The 26,145-nt window shown below is 42.9% G+C and overlaps 2 protein-coding genes across 4 annotated transcripts in view; one reads left to right on the forward strand and one right to left on the reverse strand.

Moving 5' to 3' along the window:
- The window catches only part of ADK (adenosine kinase), a 268,376-nt gene extending 263,773 nt beyond the window's left edge, over window positions 1–4,603 (reverse strand). The window contains exon 1 of the mRNA XM_030950758.1: window positions 4,459–4,603. Within this exon, the coding sequence (XP_030806618.1) occupies window positions 4,459–4,520 (62 nt within the window). The 5' untranslated portion in view covers window positions 4,521–4,603. The remainder of the gene's footprint in view (window positions 1–4,458) is intronic.
- Window positions 4,604–4,631: 28 nt separating this feature from the next.
- Window positions 4,632–24,637, forward strand: AP3M1 (adaptor related protein complex 3 subunit mu 1). 3 transcript variants are annotated; one of them, XM_030950756.1, is made up of 9 exons: window positions 4,632–4,729; window positions 13,616–13,891; window positions 14,916–15,087; window positions 17,303–17,440; window positions 19,355–19,440; window positions 19,796–19,929; window positions 20,628–20,835; window positions 22,162–22,306; window positions 23,611–24,155. In XM_030950756.1, exons 2-9 carry the CDS (start codon window positions 13,619–13,621, stop codon window positions 23,709–23,711), a joined length of 1,257 nt encoding a protein of 418 aa, XP_030806616.1. In that variant the 5' UTR covers window positions 4,632–4,729; window positions 13,616–13,618; the 3' UTR covers window positions 23,712–24,155. The 3 variants fall into 3 exon arrangements, with proteins under 3 accessions (XP_030806616.1, XP_030806615.1, XP_030806614.1); XM_030950755.1 differs by having other exon boundaries at window positions 4,654–4,798; XM_030950754.1 differs by lacking the exon at window positions 4,632–4,729 and adding an exon at window positions 4,867–5,004 and having other exon boundaries at window positions 23,611–24,637.
- The last annotated feature ends 1,508 nt before the right edge of the window (window positions 24,638–26,145 follow it).

Consider the following 26,145-nt stretch of genomic DNA (forward strand, 5'->3'; position numbering starts at 1 on the left):
TAATTCTACATTCATTCAAGTCTCTTTCCTGGGCGTCTTCCTTGTCTCTTCATAAGCAATATTAGTAGATCCAATGAGGTGAGTAATCCTACACAAACTGTTCCTTTAGTTGAAAAAGAAGGAACTCAAATCTCAGGAAAACACCATTTCAAGATGAAATAGGGCTATTTACATTGGCTCTTCTCTCCCAGGTAATCCAGCTTGCAAGCAGCCTCAGGGACAGGACTAGTGCCAGTGACTTAAGGGAAGCAAGGACTTATCCCAGCAAGGCAGAGCTGCCCCTTTCTGCAGGGTATTGGCAAGGCTGTTATGTCTAAACTGCTGCCGGGGGCATGACTCTGCTGGCCAGGTGGGCTGCAGGTAACATCAGCAAGGAAAGAGAGCCTGTGGTCCAGAGAACAAAGAGCCTTCCCACAACCTCCTTTTCCTCAGGTTACACACTCCCTACAATAAAGCAAGGAATTACTTCAATTAAAAGGATGAAACACCACAGCAAGCTTCTCAAAAATAAGAGCACAAAATTGTGGAAACATGACACATGCTGTGCAAAATCCCAGAGGATTACATCAAAGGCCAGGTGAAGACACTTGACAAGGGTAATTTGAGAGTTACACATCTGAACAATGGAAAGCAGTGCCTGCACTGTAAGAGCACTGGAGTTTCCATGCTGCAAGTTATTCCGGTTTTGGATGTATTTCTGTCAACACAGCTTGGAATGGAGGGTAACTGCTGTTACATCCTAAATGAAACAAAATTAGCAATGTCTGTTGCTAGTGTCCTCAAGAGCATTTGTCAGATTTCTAAAGCGGAGTAAATATTCATCTGAAGAAAATGTGTATTGCTTTAATTCTGGGAACAAACACAGCAAAGTGCTTGGGTTTCAGATCTTTCTTTGACCTGAGGATATTACGAGTACCAACATGGAAAACGTTATCTGTATTTGCAGATATAAGAAATAGGAAAGTAAGAAAACTATAAGCCATGAAGATAAAAACTGAAATGTACACAAATAGGGAGCAAGGTGAAATTAAAAACAAACAAACAAACAAACCCCAAACCAAGAGACAAAAGAGAATGAAAAATTATTTACTAAATTCTAACTGAAAGCTTAGTCACAGCTAACTTAAAATATTCAGACTCTTCTTTAATTTATAAAGAGTTGATGAAGGAATAAGCTAAATTAAAAGTCAGCTTATTAAAAAAATTAAAAATGTATGAAATTAGCAATATTTTTTAGAGCCACTAGTATCAAGCTTTCTAAAATCTAGTGGAACAGTAATGACAAAGGACCACTTTTGATAACAATTATTCACAGAGTATTTGACAATTTATTCTTAAAATGAAGAGATGTCTAATAGCAGAAGAGGAGGAATACTGTACTTTTTACTTTTAGTATGAACTATTTGCCAAACTCAATGCTTACATTGTCTACTAGATAAACTGATTTGTTAAAACAACTAGCCACGTCATGACTATTCAATCAATACAGCAGCTGCAGAACAGCCAGAAGGTCACAATGCAGCACAAGGGACTTGACAAGTTTGTGTGCAGAAGGAAAAAATGAACGTGCCTATTTCTATACAGACACGTATAGAAGTTCAAACATTTCTACAGAAAACATCCAAATTCTTTCATCACTATACCAGGCTGCTAACAGAATCTGCTTGTGGTTTTCACAGACTTCCCTAACAAAACCAAATATAAAAGCACACAAATCCTTAGTAATTCTCCTCTAAAGTAACATCTCATGATGTTTCTAGTCAGTTGATGCTGCCACTCGGTGACAAGCCATTTGCAGTTTTGCAAGCCCATTTCTGTTCAAACAGTGCAGTTCACACACGTACAATGATATTCTACTTCACACAGCAGAGATGCAGTCAGAAGCCCGAAACAAGGCAGCACACATTAATGGCCTTGCCTAAAGCCCATTGGTTTGTAGTGGGGATTTGCAAGCCTCAATAAAGACAATGCAAAACCTGCCGCCCAGCAGATGAATGTCAGCACAACACATTGTTGGGCTGGGAATGCCAGTTTGGGTCTCGGGCTTTGTGTGCTGCTCACTGGGTGGCAAAAACCGGCCATCCTATACTGCTTTCAAACAAGTGTACCTTCCTGAACCCAGTCAGCTTTGCCTACCTCATGAGGGAGTGATATTTGCTTTCTTTTGTCTGAAAATATCAAGAAGGTCTAAAAATGTATCCATGAAACCTCTATGAAGCCACTTTGAGAGAGAAAATGATGACCACAAAAAAAAAACCAAACCAGGGAAAGGAAGCATTTGCTATTGTTGATGAGGTATGGCTTGTATTGCATTGCAGAATTTATTTTTTTTAATATAATTTTTTATACCAAAATAGTTTAAATGGTAATCACAGGAAAGGTTGAGGTTGATATCATATGGGAGGATAAATATGGTACAACCAGCCTTGTTGAATCCATTAGACATGGTCTTCTGAAGAGACTGGAGAGCCTCAGACCTACATGTTGAGAAGAAAGAATCGTTCTCTATAATCTCCTCAAATTCTTGCTATAACAAGTATGATGTTATTGAGCCCCAAAATTTTTAAGTGATTTTTCACTTCTTTTCTAATCTGTAGAGGAACTGTTTCCAAGCCTATCTAGCAGTGCTTTGCATTAACAACTGAATCTCATTACAAATACAGCCAAGTCATGGAACCTCAACCAGCCTGGTACTTTCTCTAGTGGCTCTTAAGTCCCACAACAGCACTCAGCCAAACACGTTCTTGCCAATGAGTGTTGAGGTCTGCTAAATCTAGTCCAACCACCAACTGCTTCATGAGTTCAACCTGTGGCAAACAGTACACATTAACTTTATTTGACCACCAGTTAATTACGGCATTTCTCCTCTTATGAAACAGAGCTGGAGCCTATTTATACTTTGGCTTGAAATAACTTGCAACAGAATTAGCATATGCAAGTTCTAACAACATTCCTCATGTTTTATCTATCATACCTTACACAAGTAGTATTTGCAGTTTAGTCAGTCATTACCAGAGCATGTCACCACTGCAAACAACCTTTAAATTTTTAACTCAGTACACCAATAATATTCTCAAATTTTAAATTTTTCTCATGTTTCATCTTAAAATGCTGTTTCCTCTAATAAACTTTATTAACAGAAACATTGCAGCTGCCAGTTTCTGGCTTCATCTTGCCTTAAGGGCCATGGAGATAACTGTTGCTTTTTGACTACAACCTTATCTTGCTGTCTGCCATTTATTTGCTTTCAGAGCTCAGCCACATCTTTCCTCTTCTTCTATCTGCAACTGAGCTTGTCAACCATTATTAAACTTGAAAAGTCACTTGGCTGCTGAAGAAGCAAGTACCCTGACTTTGACAAATTTAATAGGATTAGCTCTTTCAATAAGGACATCAGTACCAAAAAAGACTGTTCTCATCTCAGTACTAAAGTACATCCCCTTTATGCTATATTTGAGTGAGTTATTAGTTATCAGTTATCGCCAAGATAATTTTGGACCTTTCAAGGCTTATGCCATTAATTCTCTTCATACACTGAACGCTTGGAAGGAAGTCAGCTATCTTAAAATTATATTCATATCTGAATAATCCCGAGAAAACAAACTTGAAACTGCACCAAAAAAACCCCAAGCTGCTCTACAGCTCTCAGTACTCAGAGTTCTCATTTTGACTATGCATCCTCCATTGAGAAACCTTACATTTTCCTGCTATGAAATTTACAAATAAATTACTGATGTCTGTGCAGGCCATCATTCAGATGGGATTCAGTCAGTGCTATTGTACTGTAATCACAGAAATGAGGAAGTATAGCAAATCACACAGATTATTTCAATATGAAAATATTTTTAAATATACGGCATGTCTTAAAGAGAATGTAACTGTTAACGCGCAATTTCAATTTCCTGTCCAACGGAGACAGAGACTCTCGCACGAGTATTAAGCGGGGCATTTTTCAGAGGCTGTTTTCAAAGGCGAGGCAGAAGCATTGACAACCCCAGCTGTGCTCTAGTTCGGGGCCATCACTGCGGGCAGCGTTCCGTTTCACCGCACCCCATCCAGATGCTCAGCAGCTCTTTCGCACTGACCAACCCGACCCCAGGGCACAGCGCGACCCCCGCGCCGCCCACCCGCCCCTGTCTCTGCTGCGGGGAGCCCGGTGCGGCGGCGCCCCCGGGCACCCGCCGGGCCCGGGCAGCGGTACCGGGGCAGGAGCCGGGGCAGCGAGGCGGGACGGCCTCGCCGCCGCCTCCACGTGCGCCCGGTGCCGCGGCGGGGCCGCCCGCACAGCCCGCGCGCAGCCCGGCCGAGCACAGCCCGGCGCGGCGGGACCCGGCCGGCGGAGTCTGACCGCACCGCGGCGGCTGCACGTGTCCCGCCCTCCGCCGGGGGCAGCACCAGCCACCCTCCGGCACCCGCACGGGTTGCTCGCGAAGCAGAACCCGTCCCGGAGCCCGTTACCTCAGCTGCTGCTGCTTCTGCTCCAGCTTGAGCTTCTTGGCTTGCGGCTCCCCCGCTGCCATCTTCGCGCTGGGCGGCGTGCGGCGCGCTCCGCTCCCCTCGGCCCGCCCGCCGGCCCCGGCCCGCCCCGCCGACCGCGCCGGCACCGCCACCGGGGGCGGGGGCGCCGGGACGAACGTACGGCCGCGCCGGGCGCCTGAAGGGGCGGGGAGCGGAGCCCGCGCCGCCCGCCGTCCCTGCCCAGCCGCGCGCTGCCGCGGCGCCGGCCCGGGTGGGTTTAGCGCCCGGGGGCCGCTCCCGTCTCCTGCCAGCCGCCGAAGCCGAGCGGTGCTGACCGGCGGTGAGGGGAAGCCGTGGCAGCGGGGCCGGCGGGCCCGGGGAGGGAGGGGGCCGCGCTCGGGTGCTCGGCGCAGGCAGCGCCCCGGCTGTCCGCGCCTCCGCCGGGGGGCGGCCCCGCGCCGCCGCTGCCGGGCCTCGCCGCCATCTTGGCCGCTGCCCCGCTGTCCCGGGAGCGGGAGCGGGACGGGCCGTGCCGGGCCGGGGGAGGTACGTGGGGCGTGGGGGTCCCGGGCCGTGAGGGAGTGGGGCGGCGCTGCCCTTGCTCGGGGGGACGGGATCCCTGCCAGGCGGGAGCCGCCCGTGCCCGGTCCCGGCCGCGCTGGTTGGCCGGAGTCGGGCAGGGGCGATATCCCCGGCAGTGGTGGTACCGGGAGTCTGCCACTCAAATCCGAGACTTTCCGCTTTACTCGCCTCCGTTTCCGTTTTTCGGTGCCTATTTAAATATAAAATCGCTGCCGTGTTTGAATACCAACCCCCCCCTTTCCGTTGTTCTGGGCTCTGGCGGAGGTGCGGAACCGCCCGGCCGTGTCGGGTCAGAGCCCGGTAGCGGCGGATCTGCCCCCTCACGCTCCGACATGAGGCGCAGGGTGAGGGGATCGGGCACCGTGCTGTCCGGCAGCCAGCGCAGGGTGAGGGGATCGGGCACCGTGCTGTCCGGCAGCCAGCGCAGGGTGAGGGCATCGGGCACCGGGCTGTCCGGCAGCCAACGCAGGGTGAGGGGATCGGGCACCGTGCTGTCCGGCAGCCAGCGCAGGGTGAGGGCATCGGGCACCGTGCTGTCCGGCAGCCAGCGCAGGGTGAGGGCATCGGGCACCGGGCTGTCCGGCAGCCAGCGCAGGCCTGCTGACGGGCGATGTGGCAGCCGCCGTTCGCGGCAGAGCCCGCAGCAAGGCCAGGCCGGGAGGGGCAGGGCGGCCGGGGGAGTGGCGCCGGCTCACCTGGGTCCATCTTCAGCAGCCCTGCTCAGCCACGGTGTTTCTACTCGTGCTGTTCTTGCTTCATTAGCAAGGGCCCCTGTTAGTGCGGATCTCCATAATATGCGCTGGGAATAAACCTGTTATCATCCACCTCTACGCACTGCACATCGCTCCTGCCCTGTTCAGTACCCAGCGGTAACTGAGTGCAGGTTGTCGCTTCTCTTCTTTTGTTTCAGTTCAAATCTGCTGTGCATTAGTAACGCACTTACCATCTTTTCAGTGTACGATGAATCGTTCATACCCATTAAGTGTTAATCAAACTGGTGGAATAGCGTCACCATTCAGTGTAGCTTTTCTATAACCAACCAGGCAAAAAATCATACTGGAATGATGAAAATTTGTGTTCATAGCAGGCAGACTGCAGTATTGGAGAGGAAAAAGTATTTTACAAAGAAAAGCAAAACCAACTTCAAAACTTCAATTACTCATGTAAGGAGTAAAATGATGGAAACAGTGTTTCACAAAATAACTGACTATGTCAACCATGGGAATGTTTCTGCTGTGGCAGTTTCCAGCGGGTTTGAATCGTACATAGCTTCTCATTTATTTGTTAAAGAAAAAATAAAAGAAAAAAAAAAGAAGAGGAAATATCTGAATTATATTTCTCTGTAAAAAATGTCTCGTGTTGCATGCTAATTCAAAAACACAAGCAAACTTGGGTTTTTGGGGGGGAAAAAAAGGACAAATAGATTCCTCACTGCCTGTATGAATATATCTGAAAATTCCTTGCAAATGGCAAATCAAACTTTATGAATACTCCATGTGCTCCCATGATTGATTTTGCTGGGTTTATTCAGAAATTAATTTTTCTGTTGTACAAGACAGTTATACACCAGCTAAATCCCAGTTATTCTCTCATATACAGATTTCCTTACATGAGGAATCTTTAATAAAAACCTTGTCATGAGGATTCAGAAAAGAGAAATTTAAGTCCTTGAGGTAGAGAAGTCTGAACAGTAGGAGAGGAGTGGTAGTGGTATTTTATGGCTGTAATAATGGCAAGAAACCAAATTAAAATTTGTTTAAAATGTGAAGTTCCTTCCTCTTATATCCCTTTAATTTTCCCCCAAATTACAGCTCCACATATAACTTTAAAAAAAAGAATACAGTGAAGATAAGTTAAATCTTTTTTTTTTTGCTTATTTAACATAATGTATGAAAGGAGCTGCTTAGAATAAGAGTATCCATGAGACTCATTCATACAGGATAAAAGAATTAGCGTGCTGCTTTGCTCTGTCCTCTTGGAGGAGAAGGAAGGTACAAGAGTTTGTGTGCCTTCTTTGTGCCCTCTGTGTTTGGACTGGCTGGGGCAGAGTGCACAGAGTGCACGTTGGGAAGGGCTGCCATGCACAGCGCAGTTCAGTGATGCTTGCTGGCTCTGATGCAGTGTTTCAGTAGCACATGGCTCTGGCACTGTCCTTTCTGGAACCTTGAGTGCCTCTTCAAAGAGAGCCTGTGAAGGACAGCAGTATAAAGCTAGTAGCTCTGTTGCTCTGGCCTGGCAGGCTTACTGGAGGAGTGAACTGGGCAAGCATGGTGGAAAACATCTTCACAAAGAGCTGCTGACTTGGGGCTTTGATGTCCTATGATTGAATCCTGCTGCCTTGTCCATTCAGAGTTCTTCATGGTTTGGCTGGAATATGAGCTCAATTATCAGTGTTTTCCTGAAAATGCTATGAACACTCAATATGTGAGCTGATACTCACTTTATCTGAGTCCATTTGGCCCTATCTCTCTATTCACTGTACTGCTTTCAGAGAGTGAATTTCTTGAGTTGTCCCTTAGTAGTCCTAAAGCTACTGATTCAGATGTAAGTTGTGTTCAAATGTTCCATCTCCATGTAAAAATGCAGTTTTAACAAAGAATTTTTAATTGTTTTGGTGTGGGTTTTTTTCAGAGACCTTGCTTTTCCAGCAAAGCTTTCTGTTCTTGCAGGTCCCAAAGGGAATTGCAGTTATTCAGGATCAAATATTGTTCGATTATTCAGAATCTAATATTGTTCTGTTGACAAGAGATGGAACTCTCTTGCCGGCAGTTAGAAGATTTATACTGAAACTAAATTGAACAGAGGTGCCATGCAAGTGTATTATTGGAAAGCTCATCAGACAGTAGATTAAATGCTGCACAAATTCTCATACAGGCTGTAATAACTACTGGTAAAAGCACAGAGGAAGTTGCAGATTTTGTTATGGATACCAAACACTGATTTAAGTCAACTTGAGAGTATTCTCAAAGGACTACTTCCTCTTAAAAACAATTTCAGAAAGTTACTAACAGTGTTTGAAATGAGAGCAAAGATAAATAAATATATGCTGAACATCTGGGAAGCAAAGCATTTAGTCTTTAATAGGGATGATCTTGCTGGTAAAATATGTCTGAGTACTTGTACAGACACAAGCACTTCATGGTGTTGAGTAGATATGAAGTTTTGCTTGACTAACAGAGGGGGACAACAAGCAATTCTTGAAAAAGATTGCAAAAATGTTTTACTTTGACGTGTAGATACCTCAGCTTGAGCATCTTATATGTAAAAAGATTCTTGACACTTGAGCAGCATCATTAAAACACACAAACAATAATAGGAGCATAAAAAAACTCTGTGAAATTAAAGAACATTCATGTTTTAGTAAACCTGAGACTTACAGATTTATCAACTTGAATCATAGCTGCTAATGATGTGTCACGTTGGTCCTGCCAATTAAACAATATTTCAGAACTGCCATGTTGGCTGTCTTGAAAGTTGTTCAGGTGTTTAATGGGACTTCTCTTTATTAGGTTTGCTGGTTTGAAAGCCAGTGAATGGGGTTGGGGAGGTCAGGAACACATTTGTAGCATATATTGAATTTATAGGAAAAAGCTAAAGTGCTGACTAGCTGATTGTGACAAAAGTACTAGCTTCAATAGAAATAGAACTGCCTATTTTAGCTTATTTCTCCAGATTACTTTAAGCATTTGATTACTTTCCATTCACTTGTCACTAGAAGTTCATTTCCACAAATACATAACAGAGTCATACAGTCTACCACCACTAATTCTTCCACCCTTCAGAGCAGCTATGCCAAATTCAGGGAACATTGAAGCTGTGGAATACTTTCCTAGTGAAGGTCCTGTTTGGAGTATTTTCAGTAATTAGTACTAGCTATAAAGGGCATTGCAGAGGTCAGTGATAAATTCCTCACTTTGTGGTTTCAGAGCTTTGTATGTAACTCAGCTCAGTGTTATGAAAAAGCAGCTGTTGACAGTATTTCTGCATTAATTACACTTTAGAGTACTTAATTGCAGCTAAGGACAAGCATGTGCAATCAGTCTTTTTTCCCATGCTCGCAGCTTCTCTCTCTTGCCAGTGAGCTCCACTTTTGTCTTGTGAGCCTGCTGTGCCTTTAGTCCAGATGTTTCCATGCCAAGAATTTGAAAATCAGTAACATTGCAAATCCAGATTTAGTCAAAAGAAAAGTTAGAGATGTGGAAAGAGCTTATTGAAGGCATCTTAGTTAAAATATGTTTTTCTTCGATGTGGACTTCAGATTCTGGTAGGATGGAAATGACTGAGATGAATCGTGTGGAGTTTTGCATGTTAGATGAGGGATGGGAAGTTTGTGAGAAGAAACTGCAAAACTGCAGGGGGCTGTTAGTTTCTGCAGAGCCTGTAAGGTGCCTTGCAGTCAGGCAGTAACATGAAAGGCTGTCAGTCTAGTGAACATGAGCTTGGACAGTTTGCTTTGGCCTGGATGCAAATAATGATCCATGTACACCTTGAGTCTGCTCTTAGGCCAAGAAGCAGAGAGATGGGAGGCATGTCCTATAGAATAGTCCTAGAAACATCTTCAGTGCCTTACATAGAGTGGTTTTATGCTGACATCTCAAAGTGGTGTCTGTGTACACTACTACATGGAGAAGAATCTCATGATTCCTGAATTCTGGTGATGTACTTTTGCTACTGTTTTTTAAAACTTAGGAACTTTGTTTCAAGACCTTTACCCTCAAAGTGCTGCAGCTCTTAAGACACTTTGCTGTTGACCCACTGGTGTGAGGAATTTTAATGTTACTGGATTGATTTCTTATGTTAAGCATTTGTCAATCTTTTTTGCTTTTCAAATCATGTTCTGATGAGACAAAAGAGTCAGGTACTGCAAAATTAGTTGAGGGATCTCTACATGTCTGAAATGAAATCTGGCACTCAAAATTAGAGTAACAGGGAAAAATCTGCAGTACTTGGAGCAATATAAGTAATTTTTGTTAAATAATAGTTTATATATCTTGTATTGATATTTTTGTAGTGTTACCAGTTTTAAGATATTCAACATGAAATCTATCTTTAATCAGCTGGTGCCAATTGTTTGACAGTATATGGGATAAATCAAATTACTGGGCATTGTGTGTAATAGACTGATGTCCCCAGTGCTCTAGGAGTGTCTTTATTCTAGTCAGCTCGGGGAAGTGTACCAGCTGACCTGCCCCTTGACTGACAGGGCAGGGCTTTTGCCTCTGGAGCTGCCTGCTCTGCACTTAGGCTGTAAGGAGAGAGCTTCAGTTTTCCAGAGCACTTCAAATTAGCAGCAAATTAGCATACTGCTAAAACTTGTGAAGGAAGAAAGGAGTATGTGAGAGGATTTGAAGGGAAGTCTTACTCTAGAAGCAGAATATGTATCATGGGAAATTCTGTAATCCTGATCTTCCTACTTAGAAGATAGGGTAGGCAGCCAGGGGGGATTTTACTGCTCATATTCCATAGGTACTACAAACTGTCATCTGCCAGGTGTGGTCCCATGGATCTATTTGCTACTCCAGTTCACCATGAGGCCACACAAACACTCCTATGAACACAGCTGGTACCCAGGCGGCTTGGGGCAGATGAGTAAAGAAAGACACTGGCCAAGTGCTGCCTCCCCTTCTGGCTACCCACACCCTCCCTTGATTGCATATCAAGTCATGGTCTAATATCCTCAGTGGAACTTAGGGCAAAAGAAGGGGCCCTGCTATTGCAGTCATTTGGTGCTTGCTGTGATTGTGTGGTCTGCTGCACAGCTGTGCTTGTTAAAAGTATATTGTGACAAATGCAGACATTTCTGATCTGTAGATAAATAGAATCTGGATGAATGTTAACAGAAGCACTACAAACACTGTCACACGTGTCTGATACTCTTTGTCAGCGAATCACTGGAAGCTGCCTGCTGTCCAACATAGCTCCTCCAGAGCGGGCTGTGGATCAGCTCCTCTGCAAGTGGAGTCTTACCAGTGCTGCTTGTACTGGACTCTCAGATGCAGCTTTGTTTGCATTTAATAGGAAATGGGTCTGATACTTGCTAACAGATAAGCTATTGAATTGATTTTAAAATGTACAGAGATCTATTCTAAGCTTTACAGCTGAGCACCTTCATATGTGTGGGCAGCCGTGGTGTCGAACAATACTGACATTCAGTGGTTGATTATACTTGCCACCCTTGTGTGACTGTCAAGGAGATTTTGGAAGGCTTTAATGTTCAGTGCTGGCTAAATTCAGAACAAGTTTACTGGAGCTGGATTAAAGCAATTGTGTCAAGGTTCCTTTATAAAAATCCTGTGCTCACAGTATTAAAATTTTCTGGTTTTTTTAACAAACTAAATTAGAGATGAATTTGGTCCAGGAGAGGGATAGTAGAAACATGCAATAGCACTTTGTAGCTTTGTTTCCTTTCCCACTGTTAAGCAAATTTGCAATCACAGTTTCTAAAAGAACTTCCCTTTACATTCCCTATTGGCTTAGATGAATATTTTTGTCCACCTTTTGGCTATTGGGGTTTTTTTGTCAGCTACCAAAGACAGCATGCTCTTGGCAGGAGGTATCTGAGACCTGGCATGGCCCCAGTGAAGATGAGCACGTTGCTGTCATGGTTGTGAAGGAGCAGCTGGAGTTTAGAATTTGAAAAGCTGGATCTTGGCTCTCTTCCCACATCTGCTGACTTAGGTGGAGGGAAATATCATGCTGACAACCTTCCTGAGCTGTCCTTTTTCACTGTCTTTGGTGAGCTTTGGAAGACATACTTTTGTTTTGTGAAAATCTGGAGGGCCAGACCATTTTTCATTGTTACAAGTGTATTGGTAGATGAGTACTACTCTGGGTAGTTCAGATTCAGACATGGCAACACAAGCTCACTCTGGGTGGATCTCAGTGCTTATTCCAGTATTTTGGAATGAGATTTAGTCATACAGTGTTTATACTCTTAAAATCTCTGTGGGACTGGGCCATGTGCATCTAGATGCTTCCATGCTATTTTTAGTGTGCCAGAGTTAAAAGAGGAGGAGCAAATTTTGTCTGTGTTTTAGGACAATATCCTGGGCAAACATAGTAAAATTAATGACAGCTATGATGGGTTTTTGGTAGGTGTGTTTGGCTTCTCTTGGACATGCAGAGATCATGGTGGTCTTCCTGTTTCAAGGTGTGGACACCCAGTAATTGTCTGGTCTCTTTCCAGTCATGTTTGAATTCCTCCAAAGGCTAACTTTCAATTCTGGATCTCCATTGCTGTCCTCTGCCCATTTCCACCACATGCCCTGTGCCAGCTCTAGCACTCCCTGGCAATGAAATAACTTGCATTAGGAAGCTGGTCTGACCAGCAGCTCCTTTTGCTGGCTCAATTTCTGGCTGGACTATTTTCTTAATGTAGATAATTGCAGAGCCACAGACCTACTCAAATCAATACCTGAGAGGCAGAAGGGAAGAACAGCCAGTGCCAGGGGCAGCTTCTTCAACTGCAGATGAATTTATGCTTGACATTGAGTACCAGGTTAACTTCACCTTCAGAAGCTGCTGTTAGGGTTACAGTTCGGTTTGTTTTCTAAGCCCAAGTTTTAACTTATTTTTTAAGAGGATCATTATATGCAGGTCAGCCAAAGCATTGTATCTGTCTCATGTAAAGGCTGAAGAGATAAACTGGAGTTTGCCAGCATTTGTCTCCTCTCTGGATTTGTAGATCCAGAGATAATACTCTATTCATTTTATCAACTAATTAGTTCACTTACTATCGCATTGAAAGTTGAGAAATAGACTTGGAATTATTTTTTTAATAGGCACATAAGCTTCTTGCCCCATTAATAAAATGAAGGATTGGTGGCTGAGACATGTTATTTGTAAATATTTGAAGAGATAAGAAAAAAGTTACATTCCTTACCTGCAGTTCATACTCCCCTTTTACGTAAGTGAGTTTTAAAGTGAAAATCATTTTATGTAAACATATTTCATGCCTGCCAAGCACATTTGGGGCAATTTTATCCATTAAATCAGATTTAAATGGCTAGTTTTGTGTACTTTTAATGAATTCCAACCCTTTACCCAAGTGCAGCTTGGCATAGATCATAAGACTAATCTGCCAACAAGTAAAAAGCACTTTTCTAGTTCAACAGCTGAAAGCTGACAAGATAAAGAGCTGTATCTTTAAGACAGAGCAATTCTAAGTTAAGTGGGCAACTGCCAGGCCAGCTGCCGTAGGAAACTTCTGTACAAGTAACTCTTTCATGTCGGCAAACATGTTTGAGCGAGCGCCAGCTCATGGGAGTCAGCTTTCCTTAAATAAATAAATTGCAGATACCAGATAGGGATGAAAGTGGAAAATGAGAGTGCTTTCTTCGTGCTTGCATTATGATATACATTAACAACTTAATCCAGTGTCAAATATTTTTTGTGTAATGTTCTTGTAAATAAAGAAAATGGAATTCAAAGAAAAGCAACAAAGTAGATATTTTTCCTAAATTCACCGTGCATGTTAATAAAGAATAACCATCATAAGAAAGGGAATCTGGGATATGAAATGTCAATCCACATATCCTTTTGTTTATTTTAACCTCTTTTAATGTGTTTCCAACAGAAAATGATCCACAGCCTGTTTCTTATAAACTGTTCTGGTGATATCTTCTTGGAGAAACACTGGAAGAGCGTTGTGAGCCAGTCTGTCTGCGATTATTTCTTCGAAGCTCAGGAGAAAGCAATCGATGTTGAGAATGTGCCTCCTGTCATCTCAACTCCACATCACTACCTCATCAGCATCTATCGGGATAAAATCTTCTTTGTGTCTGTCATACAGACAGAAGTGCCACCACTCTTTGTAATTGAATTTCTGCACCGAGTAGCAGACACTTTCCAGGTTTGTCATCATTCAATGATTTTAAAATTCAGTGTCTGAAGGAGGCCTATGGGGAAGCCAAAGAGGGACTCTTCATCAGGAACTATAGTGATAGGACAAGGAGAAAAGAGTACAAACTGAAAGAGGGGAAATTTAAGCTAGATATTAGGAAAAAATTCTATTCTGTGAGGGTAGTAAAATAGTGAATGGAACAGGTTGCCCAGAGAGGTTGTGGATACCCCAGCTGTGGCAGTGGTCAGGGCCAGATTGAATGGGGCTTTGAGCTACCTGATCTAGTGGGAGGTGTCCATGCCCATGGCAGGGGGGTTGGGATCACCCCTTAACATTCTGTGAGTCTATTATTCTAAAATGACTTCAAGGGAATTTTTTTCTTTTTGCATAAACTTCTTTTAGAGAAAGGTAATAAACCCTTCTGTGAGTGACTTTTCTGTCTGCAATTTTTAAGTCAAGCAGGTTTATAGAGTACAAAGGACAAAAGAGGTTTGTTTTGTGCACTCACAAGCACCAGAACCCGAATCTGACTTTGTAAATGCTGGGGTTTTTTTCTGTAAGCTTTTGTACTATTAATGTTACGTAGACGGGAAGAAGGAGCATGTAGTCAGGCAGCATGCACGCTGTAGTGAGGAAAGGGCTGCAAAGAAGCCACTTCTCAACCAATTTCACAGATACTTTATATAAAGGAAATGCTGTGAAGATTGAGCATTTCCAAATGATAGTATCTTTATTTTAAAAGAGTCTTGTAACTGAAGATGTGTTCATGTTCACAACTAGAAGGACCTTTGTAACATAAACAGTAGCACACCACATTACATTATTTCACTGTTCATGCTTGTATTTATTTTCAGCTAGGTGATAAATATAACATTAACAATATGATGCTATCAGACTATAGAAATAGTTTAGGCACTAAAATGACTTCATATATTGGAGGGTTTCTGTAAGAAAAAAACGAACAAACTTCCTTTTGCAAAGCATTCTAATAGGAATAAAAATCCTCTCTTTTGTAATCTCTGAATTTGTATAGGATTACTTCGGTGAATGTTCTGAGACTGCAATTAAGGACAATGTAGTAATTGTGTATGAACTTCTAGAAGAAATGCTAGACAATGGCTTTCCACTGGCAACAGAATCTAACATACTGAAGGAGCTGATTAAGCCTCCCACAATTTTGCGCTCTGTTGTCAACTCCATCACAGGTATGAAAATATGTAATTTCAGCAATGAGGCTGTTTTAAAAAAGGCCCATCATTTCTAAATTTCTAAAATTAGCTAAAAAATAATATCTTGGTGGGAATCTGTAAGGCGAGGGCACTGTCCTGCCACTTCTCATCAATAGGAGTTGAATGAAAACAAGTGCCTCCTTATTTGCAGTTTATGCCTGGCCCCTTTGCTGTCCTCGGAGGCACTGCCTGGTTCAGCCACAGCTGCTGAAGTCCCTCAGGAACAGCAGCTCAGGACACAGTCAGGACATACTGGAGACAGGTGCTCTGGGATTGGTACAGAGCTCACCCCAAGCCTTGAATAACTGAGGGGCACTGGAGAAGGTTATCCATATAGAAAGGTATATAATAGATATGTAATAATAGATATGTAATAAATCCTTGATGGGTGGGAACAGATAGTGTGAAGGGAAGCAAACAGCCTGTCCTCATCTTCCACCCTGCCCCCAGCACCGAGCAGCACATGGATTCGTATGGATTTGATTTCGCAACTGATTTCAGGCTGTTGTAAATGGGTCTGTCTTGCAGTGATAAAGCCAAATGTCTGTCAGCTGAGCTGGTGGAATCTGCTTGTCTGGCAAGTGGGTGCAAGGGAGGTGAGCCATGAGTGTCACATGGGCAGAGAGATGCAAGACAGTCACTGGTACATTGTGTTAGAGAAGGGACTAGTTGGGCTGCAGGGCCACACACCTAATGCTCAGAGGAGCTGCTCTTTAGGGTAGTAGGTATGGTTTAGTCTTTGAGTATAAATCTCATCAGTTAAATTTCTGTTATTTGGAGTTTAGCTAGGTTTTTTACATGTGGATTGGAATGCTAGTATTTACACTTTTGAAAATAAGTGTTTTATCTAAAACTTTATTAAAATTCCCTAGGAGCCTAAAGTGCCTGCCCAAGGCAGCCTGCATCTTGTCACTGTCAACAAGTGGCACTGAGCAGGTGGAAACAGCAGCCTGAGAGGTCTCCTATCTACCTGGCTTGGCAGCACTACTGCACCCTGCAAGGCTGCTGAGGGACAGACAGAAACTGCTCCTCTTTAGAGATGCAGTGGGAGTAAAGAAATGAGTTAAAACTCCCCCCTGAGTTATAACATATACAGGGGTGGACTTTAGGAAGGGGTTCTACTAGCTCAAAGGAGTGAAAACTTCTGTTTTCTGCCTGCCAGGCTAGGGCCTGACCAAGCAGGTTTTGTGGAAATGATACCTGCTGGCCACCAGCTTCTCCGTGAAGCTGTTTCACATGGCAGGACACACTACCATGTTCATTGTGCTAAAGGGCACAAGTCAGCATGAGCTGTGGCCCTATCCCAAGACCTACTTCTAGCAGAGGGAGTTGTTTACACTGTGCTGGGATTCTGGCATCAGTCACCTAAGCCTCAGAAGTGATAAGATTTTTCTTTTTTCTTTTTAAAGTATTGTCAATTTACTTTATAACTCAGGAAGCCTTGTACTCATGCTGGGTGGTATTGAGAACCAGGAGGCAAGGGTGAGAGCAAGGCAGGCAGGGACAGTGGTATCATTGGTCAGGAGCCCAGAAGTTGATGCAACAGGTCAGGGACTGGATCAGATGATTACCAGGTCATCTACAGCTCAGTGAGTGCCAGTAACATCCATCAGAATGGGACAGGTCCAGCCAGAAAGTCCAGTCTGGGCCAGGGTCTGGATCGATTTGACACATGGTCAGGTATAGACACGGCTGTCATGTTGATGCAGGGTAGCTCAGATGGGTACCAAGGGTGAGACCTTCAGCCTAACACCAGCTCCAAGCAAAGATTGTAGGAGCCCTCCCTAAGGCTTCTTACACATCTTTCTTGTTAATGACTCTTACCTGTTAATCAGCCCTGAAGTCATCCAGCTAAAACTCTTAGGAGAAGGGGGAAGCAGGCTTAAGCCAGGGAGCTGTCTTGTCTTGAATTAGTGATGAAATCCTCCAGAAGATCTAACCCCACATCTATTCCCACTCAAACCTCCTGCTGACTTGAGTATTGTATTTTGCTGTGCAAGATGCAGTCTGAAAGCTGTTAAGTCTGGACACATGGCTCCAGTGCCTTCATGTCACCTCACAAATAACATCGAAGGGTCCAGGCTCTAGCCAACAGTACCTGGGGCAAGGCTTGCCCTGATTTTTAGTTTTGGCAGTTGAAACATTCCTTTTGTAATTAATGACTGATTTTAAGTTCCTTTTCATTTTTAAGGCAGTAGTAATGTGGGAGACACACTTCCCACTGGACAGTTATCCAACATTCCCTGGCGCAGAGCAGGGGTAAAATACACGAACAACGAGGCCTATTTTGATGTCATTGAAGAAATTGATGCAATTATAGACAAATCAGGTAAGATGCCTTGCAAACTGAAATTTGTCTCTCAAGTGTGTTTACATGTAGCTAGTGATGTTTTAGAGAGAATACAGTCCAACCTTCTTATTTTTTTGCATATGTTTTATATATACGCATTAATATCTTAGGTAGAAATATTCAATTTAAAATGATGAGCTTAAGTGTATTTCTTCAGTTCATCTTTAAACAGCATTATTCTCTGGGCTGCTTCGAGAACATCCACAAGAAGTCTGTTTTCTGTTTGTAAGTTGATTATCTCATAACAGATATAAATGGTTAAAAAAGTAGTTGAAATGTGATGAGAAAATTATCTCCCATTGTTACTGTCAACAATGTACTGTAGTCCTTGAAGGCCCTCAAGTGAGCAAGACAAAATCCTTTATTAGCTTTCTTCTGATAGCAAGCTAAACTTGGTGTAAAATAGTTGGACAATGTTGTTTTCCTTATATTTAAGGAGCCAGATATTATGAAGCATAATAATACTCCTTTCTTTTCTGTGAATGAAACATATCATTTTCAAATACAGAAGTCTTTATTCTGAGATTTAACTTTGAGGAGGAACCTGATAACTTGTATGCCAAGAGAAAGAAAAAAAATAATGCAAAAAGAAAACTGCAAAGCTGTGGGCAAGAACCTGCTGTTTTGTTCAGTACTGGGGCCAGCAGTTAGCAAGGGTGAAGACTGCAGGACACCTTTTTGTGGTGGTGTGGGGCAGGGAGCAAACCTCTGATTATTCATTCAGTGCTGTTGTTGTAGCAGTGTCAGTGTTGGTTTGACTCTGTACACCACTTCAGCAAATGCTTTGGCCACTGTTGAAGTGGAGAGTCATAAAAAGCCATTGTGCAGCTCTTACACTCCCTACCTTGAAGCTTAAAGAAGGTGGCCCTTACAGGGCCCTTATAGAGCATGCTGATGACTGTGTTACTGTCCTGGCTCCTTAGAATTCCCAGGAGTGGTGTGAGTGCTTAGTCTGAGAAGGTATCATGGTGAATTTCTGTGTGTATTTCAGGCCAAATCAGTGTGTACTGAGTGTTTCATTTCCTACTGAGGATCTGCTGCAGTAGTCATAGCTACTCTTTTCTGCTCTGATCCCTTGGGGACCAGCAATGCAAGAACCCCTCTTTATAGCCTTCACCAAGACTAAGGCAGATAAGGTTGCTCCCCTAGAATAGGGAGGTTATCTTGTTTCATAGGGATATGGTCAACTGCTTTAACCTGAAATAGGATCACTTCTTTTCAAAGTATAAAGCCACCATTTCTCCTTTCCCTTGCCTAGATAAGCCACTTTCTACCTATCTTCTAAAATTACCTTTGCATGTGGAGTTAATTAATTAGTCCAGAGTCCTGCTTATGCCTTTTTATACTTAGAAGATATTTCAGGAAATGAGCATTTCCTGGGTAACATGCTTGGTACTCTTGCTTTGGGGTTTGGGTTTTTTTGCTATAGATTTATTTAACATCAAGATGAATATTTAATTTCATTTTTAAACTTCCTTTACCAACTTACTGCATTTTGACATTAACTGTTTTGATATGCTTCAATTTCCCTGCACCACTACACCACTTGCTAGTTTTCTGGAGACCAGGGACAGGGGTGAAAGAAAAGATTCAGAGCTGGTGTGTTATGAAATTCTTATATGCTTATTGCTGGCAACCAGTTCAAGCACATCAAGTACAAGTCCTGTGTAACAGCTGGCACAAATATCATGAGCCATTTTGGAACAGGCTGTTTGCTCTGGCTCATGTATTTTAGCAAGCTGCCCAGGACACAGGTAACTGGAATGACCTTTCCTAGCTGGGCCTGGCATGTTGTTGAGTGTTGTGCAAATGTCATCTGTGCCCTCTAGCTGCACTTCACCACATCTGTTAGGCCTTTCATAATAATGTTAAGTGTCTTGTTTTTCTCTGCAGGTTCCACAGTCTTTGCAGAAATCCAAGGCGTTATTGATTCATGTATTAAGCTCTCAGGAATGCCAGATCTTTCTCTGTCTTTCATGGTAAATTCAGCCTATATTTGGGAATCTTAATTGCTCAGGATTTATTTTACTTAGTGAACAGAGTTAAACAACTTTGAGATCACTGTCACTATTTCATGTGTTACACATATGAAGTAACAAGTTATATTGTAGAAGCTGCATTGTTCAGTAGTTGGAATGGCTTTTGTGTGTACATAAAAATACCCTCACAGGAGCTGCTGTTCCAGGTCAGATCAGAAATCCATCTAGCTCAGTAACATGTCTCTGATCATGGCTACTCAGAGTCTAAGAAATAGGAATTGGGTAGAGTTCAGTAGCTGGCTCAAACTGCTGGTACTTGATGAGATTGCACTTACCATTGTGGCACTCCTTCCAGAACCCACGGCTGCTGGATGACGTCAGCTTCCATCCCTGTATCCGCTTCAAGCGCTGGGAGTCTGAGCGGGTCCTGTCCTTTATTCCTCCCGACGGCAACTTCAGGCTCATCTCCTACCGCGTCAGTTCCCAGAAGTGCGTTTCCCTCCAGGCACTCTGCTCCTCCAGCTACACACACTGCTGCTTTCCACCTGAGGAACAGCACATTCCTCCTTGCAAGGGGGAATTTGCATTGTTCTGAAATGTGTGTGCTCAGGTTTTGTCTCAGCTGTTGCTCTGTCCCTACTAGAAGAAGAAAACCATTTCTCAGTGACCTGCAGATACTCAGCAACAGATTTTCAGTGGAGTAAATCACACATGAGAGCGATATAGGCCTATTCAGTCCTAGTAACTGTTGTTGGTGCTAGATGCTTTATGAGTAAGTCTCTGTGTACTTGGAGGACTCTGAGCTTCATGAAGAGAGTAAAGCAAAAAAAGTCCAAACTGCAGATTTTGCAAACTAAAGCCTGATTTGACTAGTGGCTCTTCTGAGATTTGGCTCAGTGAGATTACTTTAAAAAAAAAAAACAAAATAGCAACCAGATGAAGAAAGAATAGGACAAGGTAGTTGGACAAAAATAAAGAAAATCTTTTTTCCTGTGATTCTCTGCTGATAAAATCATTTCAGCAATGCTGCTGAGGAGCAGAGTATCACTTCATTTATCACTTCTGAAACAAACCAGTTCTAACTTGAACACCTACCAGAAACATAAGACCCATTTATGAGAAAGTGTTTTGATTTCTCAAGCAGAGAAGTAGCCAGGATGCATTCAACTACTGTCTTCTCTTTTCAGCTTGGTGGCAATTCCTGTATATGTGAAGCACATGATCAGCTTTAAGGAAAATACTTCTTCAGGAAGATTTGATGTTACCATTGGACCAAAACAGAATATGGGGAAAACAGTAGAAGGAGTGGTCATGACAGTTCACATGCCAAAGGCTGTACTTAACATGAACCTCACTGCTACACAAGGCAGCTATACATTTGACCCAGTTACTAAAGTAAGTCATGAATTTTTATTTATTTAAATATTGAAGATGGCATTACTAAAGTCACCCATATTGCAGAATACTGGAACAGTGTTCCACACTTGGCAGAGAGGTCTGTTCAGCACATGTTTATGAATTAAAAATTTACCTTTAAAATTTGCTTTTTCAAACTTAGCTACACACCAGCTCTGATTTCTGACTATGATAGTATCCTTTTCCTTCCCTTCCCTCTCTTTTCACCCTGCTCTTTCACCCACTAATGTCTTTTCTTAGTGGATGCAGCAGTGTTTTGCCCATAGTTTCAGCCATACTATATTTTGCATATATGTTGTGGAAACATATTTTTCTAAAGAAAATGCACTAGCCTTGAAAATGGGCAGAAAAACTAGGAGCAGGAGATGAGAAAAAATTTCTTAGAAAAGATCTGCCTAAAGACACAGAGGAAAATAAAGTGTCTGAAGTAACACGTCTTGGGCTCCTGATTCCTTGCCGCTGAGTTGGGGTTTGAGACCTAAATTTCATAAAGCTCCTGAAGCCTTTTAGTACCCAGGAGCCATTTTGCTGAAAAGCAGTTTGAGCCAAACCATTCTGCTGGCTCTAATACCCTCCTCTGAGCTTTCTGCTGCCCTTGGAATATCTCAGTCAGCAATTCATTAAAATTGTTAGGGAGAAGTCTCCAAGTAGCATTTTGTTTCAAAAACAATAGACCTTGATCTTTTTAAAAGAAAAGCACCAACAAAATCTCTCTGCAGAAATAATTTTACTGTTTTTATCAAGAGTTGGGATAACTAGGTGAATTGAAACTGCAAACATTTTTAAAAGCATAGAGAATTGAGGTCTTTCTGCATTTATGACTTTATGATAAGAACAAATTAACCACCTCTTGTGGGTGAGTAAAGGGCCTGCTTGGTTCCACATTTCTCCAGTGAGTGTAAGAATCAATGGCAAACAAGTGAGCCTTGAGAAAGTTAGTCTGGCTTGGACAATCTCCTTTGGTCCAGTGCCTTGCTCCTACCCTCCTCATTCTTGTGTTTAAGTTTCTGTGGTCTCTGTGCTGGTTACTGTCTTGGCTTCATGGATCCAGCTGACCCAAACAGACATCAGGGTCAATTATCCTTAGCAAAGGGAACAAGATGTTCTCAGTGCACAGACCCACACTGACAGGGTGAGAAAAAAGACCCCATATCTGCAGGAGCTCTCTCCCAGCCAGTAAGGTAGTTCTCACGGTTCCCAGGCTACTGTTGGTACCCAGCCTGCAAACTAAAAGCTGGACATGAACTTGACCTCATAGATTGTTTCCTAGAATGCTACTACAACTATTCTCTCCTTCCTGACAAGGTGCTAACATGGGACGTGGGCAAAATTACCCCTCAAAAGCTACCAAACCTGAAGGGCATGGTGAACCTGCAGTCTGGAGCCCCCAAGCCAGAGGAGAACCCAAGTTTAAATATCCAGTTTAAGATACAACAGCTTGCAATTTCAGGTGAGTGGGGGGGTGTTACATGAAATTGGTGCTGGCAGAACGAGCTGGTGTAGGAAATGAAGTGGGAAACACTTAATCATTTAATTGGAGGTGCAGATCTGAAGTCAGCTTGATCCAAAATGATAAAGTCTGATTTACCCAAACCTGACGGTTACCCTTGATGGAAGCTTTCTTTGCTGGGAATTGTGAATTCCCAATTGTTTTGCTCAAGAAAGACTGGGAGAAGTATACAGAAGAATGGATTTTTCTTTGTTGACTGGTGCATTAAACATGCAAACATATCCTTTTAGTGAAGATTGATGCATGATGATTTAGTGTGCTGCTCCTGACATGCTTTAGCCTCGTACCACTAAAGCCCTTGCTAGTTGTCATAAGAATGCATCAATTTTGAAGAATGCCCTTCTTATTCTTTCCTTCTGGAGCTGGTTAGTTTTTCATCTTTGCAACAATTTGCAAGTAAAAGCAGAATGAAGTCTATAGGGTAAGTGCAAAAGTAAATTTAAAGCAGACAAGGCCTCAGTCTGCAAACACTTAAATCATGTGAGTTGTCCCTGTGTAAAGTGCTTCTCCAAGCAAGCTTTGCAGGACTAAGGCTCTAACGATGCAAGAACTCACATTCAGAGAAGCACAGGAGGAGGAGGATGATTGAAGGCAGTTGATGAGTGTTGGTGGCAGTACATGTGGTACCTCTCTGGATAGGTACCAGGCTATGGTATGGTCTTTTTGGCCCCTATTTGGAGTAAACAACAGTTCCTGTGTAAGAACAGAATCCTGCAGTTTCCTCCTGAACTAGTTTAAATCTTACAAGATACAGCTACTCCAGTGGCTGGACACCAAAGACAATGGACCTGTGAGAAAGCACAGAACAGTCTGAAGCTGTAGGTATTTAATAGCTACTAGCCTTCCTCAAGGAATAGCAGAGGCATTGCTGGTTCTTGCAATTGTGGCTTGGAGTGAAAAGAATTCTAAAACTTGTCCTTTGCTTCATCTCCACGATTGGAAAGGAGTGCAGTGTACAGGAGCTGTGGAAGATAGACTCGGTTGTTCCATAGTTCATCTCTTGGAAGGAGGATGTTGGCTTATGGAGTAGAAGAGAAACAAGGTGTTGCCCTGCCAAGACAGCTATGATTAGGTGACAAGAATGTTCTCATCTGCCACTCCAAACCAGATGAACTTGTGAAAGAAAGGAAAACAAGCTTCCTAACCAATCCTAATGTGCTCTCAAGGCAGCTGGGTTTCTGATCAGACTGCTGTGATTCTGAGCCTTCTGCTTTTAACTTTGTACTTGTCTCTGTCTTTTTCAGGACTGAAAGTGAATCGCCTAGACATGTATGGAGAAAAATACAAGCCTTTTAAAGGTGTCAAATACATTACAAAAGCAGGAAAATTCCAAGTCAGGACATGAGAAGATGATGAGAGGAAATTCCCCTTAAAAAACCTGACTGCTTTGTGACTTATGTTGGTTAGGTGCCAATTAATTAATAGACACTGATTAGTTTGGGATCAAAGCATTTGTGCACAGCAGCTCTTAAAATGAAAGCATAGCTTAGTTTTTCTTAATATGGCTTTAAAATAAGATACTTTTTTTCTATTACACTTTCACTCTTTTTTTACTGAATTGTTGTGCTGGTGAATAGTTTGATATGGGCAACCCACAGAGTGTTGCAAACACTACACTGCCAGTCAGATACCAAAGCCCTGAGGTCAAGCACATTCTGAAGGCCAGACAGGCCACTGGAAAAGTCTTCTGGTGGCATGTTTTGCTGCTGCAGGCACCTGCAAAGAAAGCTCAGTTCCACCCACAGCCAGCTGTGAGCTGGCATTCCACAAAGCAACACATAATCCCTTCAGAAACAGAGAGCAGTGAGAGGGGCAGGGGTCACAGGGTCTGGGACATTGCGAGTGTCACTCCAGAAAAAGCTTCTGATGAAGAAAAAAAATAATTTCTGTGTTGTTTACAAGAAGTCGCCTTTCTTAAGAAGCATTTGCCTTAATCAGCTTTCATTTCTGCCAGCTGCAGATGAGCTGATAAAAATAACATCCTGCATTAAATCTGGGAGGTGATTGTTGCTTCAGTAATCCACTTTCTTTCCATTCAATCTCATCATCCCCATAATTTTTTTTAAGAATACAGTTGCAGAGAGCAAGATCTATTTTTTATGTGAAGCCTTTGCTTTGATTTAGATGTTCCACTTGTTTGAAGCGGATGCCACCAGGTCTGTGCAGTGTGTACCTTCGAGTGTAGCTTTTTAGATAGCACAGTAGAAGTGTCAAGTGTATTTAATGGTTGTGTGCTTTAATGTTCTGAAATAAAGGGAACTCCACTGCAAATACGTCTCACCTTATGAAATGTTCATGCTTTTGTAAACAATTCATGGTGCTCTTCAGCAGGAGGCATCTGATACACTATGAATCAATGACTGTTTGCCACGTCTTTCCTGAACTTGAGCACTGTGCAGCTGCTCAGTTTTAAAAGGCTGTTATAGCACAATAGGGAAGGTCTCTTTCATATTTCTTATTTTTAAATGGAGGACTGATATTTATTTATGATATTTCAAAGGCTCAACAGTCAGAGCAAAGCTGACTGAACTTCTTGTTATACACTGACAAACCCATCTCTCTAAACCAATACATACTCAGAGTAGCTATCAGCTTCCAAACCATGCATTTGGTCAGTATTAATTAAGGATGGGATACTGGAGACCCTTTGTTTGTCTAACCTGTTTGGCTTACAAATCAATGAGTAGGTTCTAGCTTTGGTTCCTACTCTTCATCTGAAGCAAAGCCGCTTAGTCAAAATTTCAAATACTGGGACAAAAAAATGATCAGTCTGGAAAGAGGAGGGGAAATCCATCTGAACCCTGGCAGCAAGTCACTAAGGAAAGAAATGGGCATACAGTCTCTATCTGCAACTTCAGTAATATCATTAGGGTAAACTTGGCCATAAACAACCATTCTGAATTTCTAAAATTACAGCAGATAAAACAGCACTATGAAGAACCAGTGTTCTGTGTTTCAGCAGATGGCATCCTTCAGTTACTGTACTTGTAGAAGAAATCTTGTTTTCAGAGCCAACAGGTAATATCCCAAGCTGACATCTGAGCAGCTGGAGCTTCTCTCTGCATTAGCAGCCTGGAAATGCTGCCCCAGGGCCTTTCAGAGCTGACACCTTTCCTGAGCTAGGACATACAGAAGTGTCAGAGCTCCAGTCCTGACCCCAGCACTGCCTCCCACGTGTGACTGAACAAGCCCTGCCCGCCCCAGGACCTCGGGCACCAGGGAGGCTCCCACAGTAACTGAAAGCCCAGCTCATCACCACAACTCACTGTCAGCAAGAACTGCACTCACCTTTAGGAAACCAGTCTAGGCATGCAGATGTGTTCTGTCAAGAAGATGGCTGCAGGTGTGTGAGGCCAGTACCTTTCCTTGTACATGTGCTGGTTCCCTCTTGTATCTCCAAACACAGGAAGCTCAACTGCAGAAGAGGGCCCGTGTTCCTGTTCTGTTTGAAAAAAATAATGTACCAGCACTTCTCTGAAGAGCAGAGTTTAGGGAATAAGTATCATTAGCAAGGAATTACATTGCCAAGTCTTGATCTCCCCTTCTCTCACGTCCAGCTCTGGGAGTGCTGACAAAGGTGGTTGTCTGTCAGGGTCTCATGTTCTTTCAGATATGGAGAGAACTGTGAATAGTACAAAACTCTGAATTTTACCAATTATTACTAAATACTCTGGGACTATGAGGCTATGTTTGGTCCTACAGTACCAATAAAACATTGGTTCCAACAAGTCAGAACATTGTGTGCTGGTAGAAATTTTTAGTGAGAAGAAATGTTTATA

This window comes from Camarhynchus parvulus, chromosome 6 (assembly GCF_901933205.1).
Source record: "Camarhynchus parvulus chromosome 6, STF_HiC, whole genome shotgun sequence".
Classification (NCBI taxonomy): Eukaryota; Metazoa; Chordata; class Aves; order Passeriformes; family Thraupidae; genus Camarhynchus; species Camarhynchus parvulus.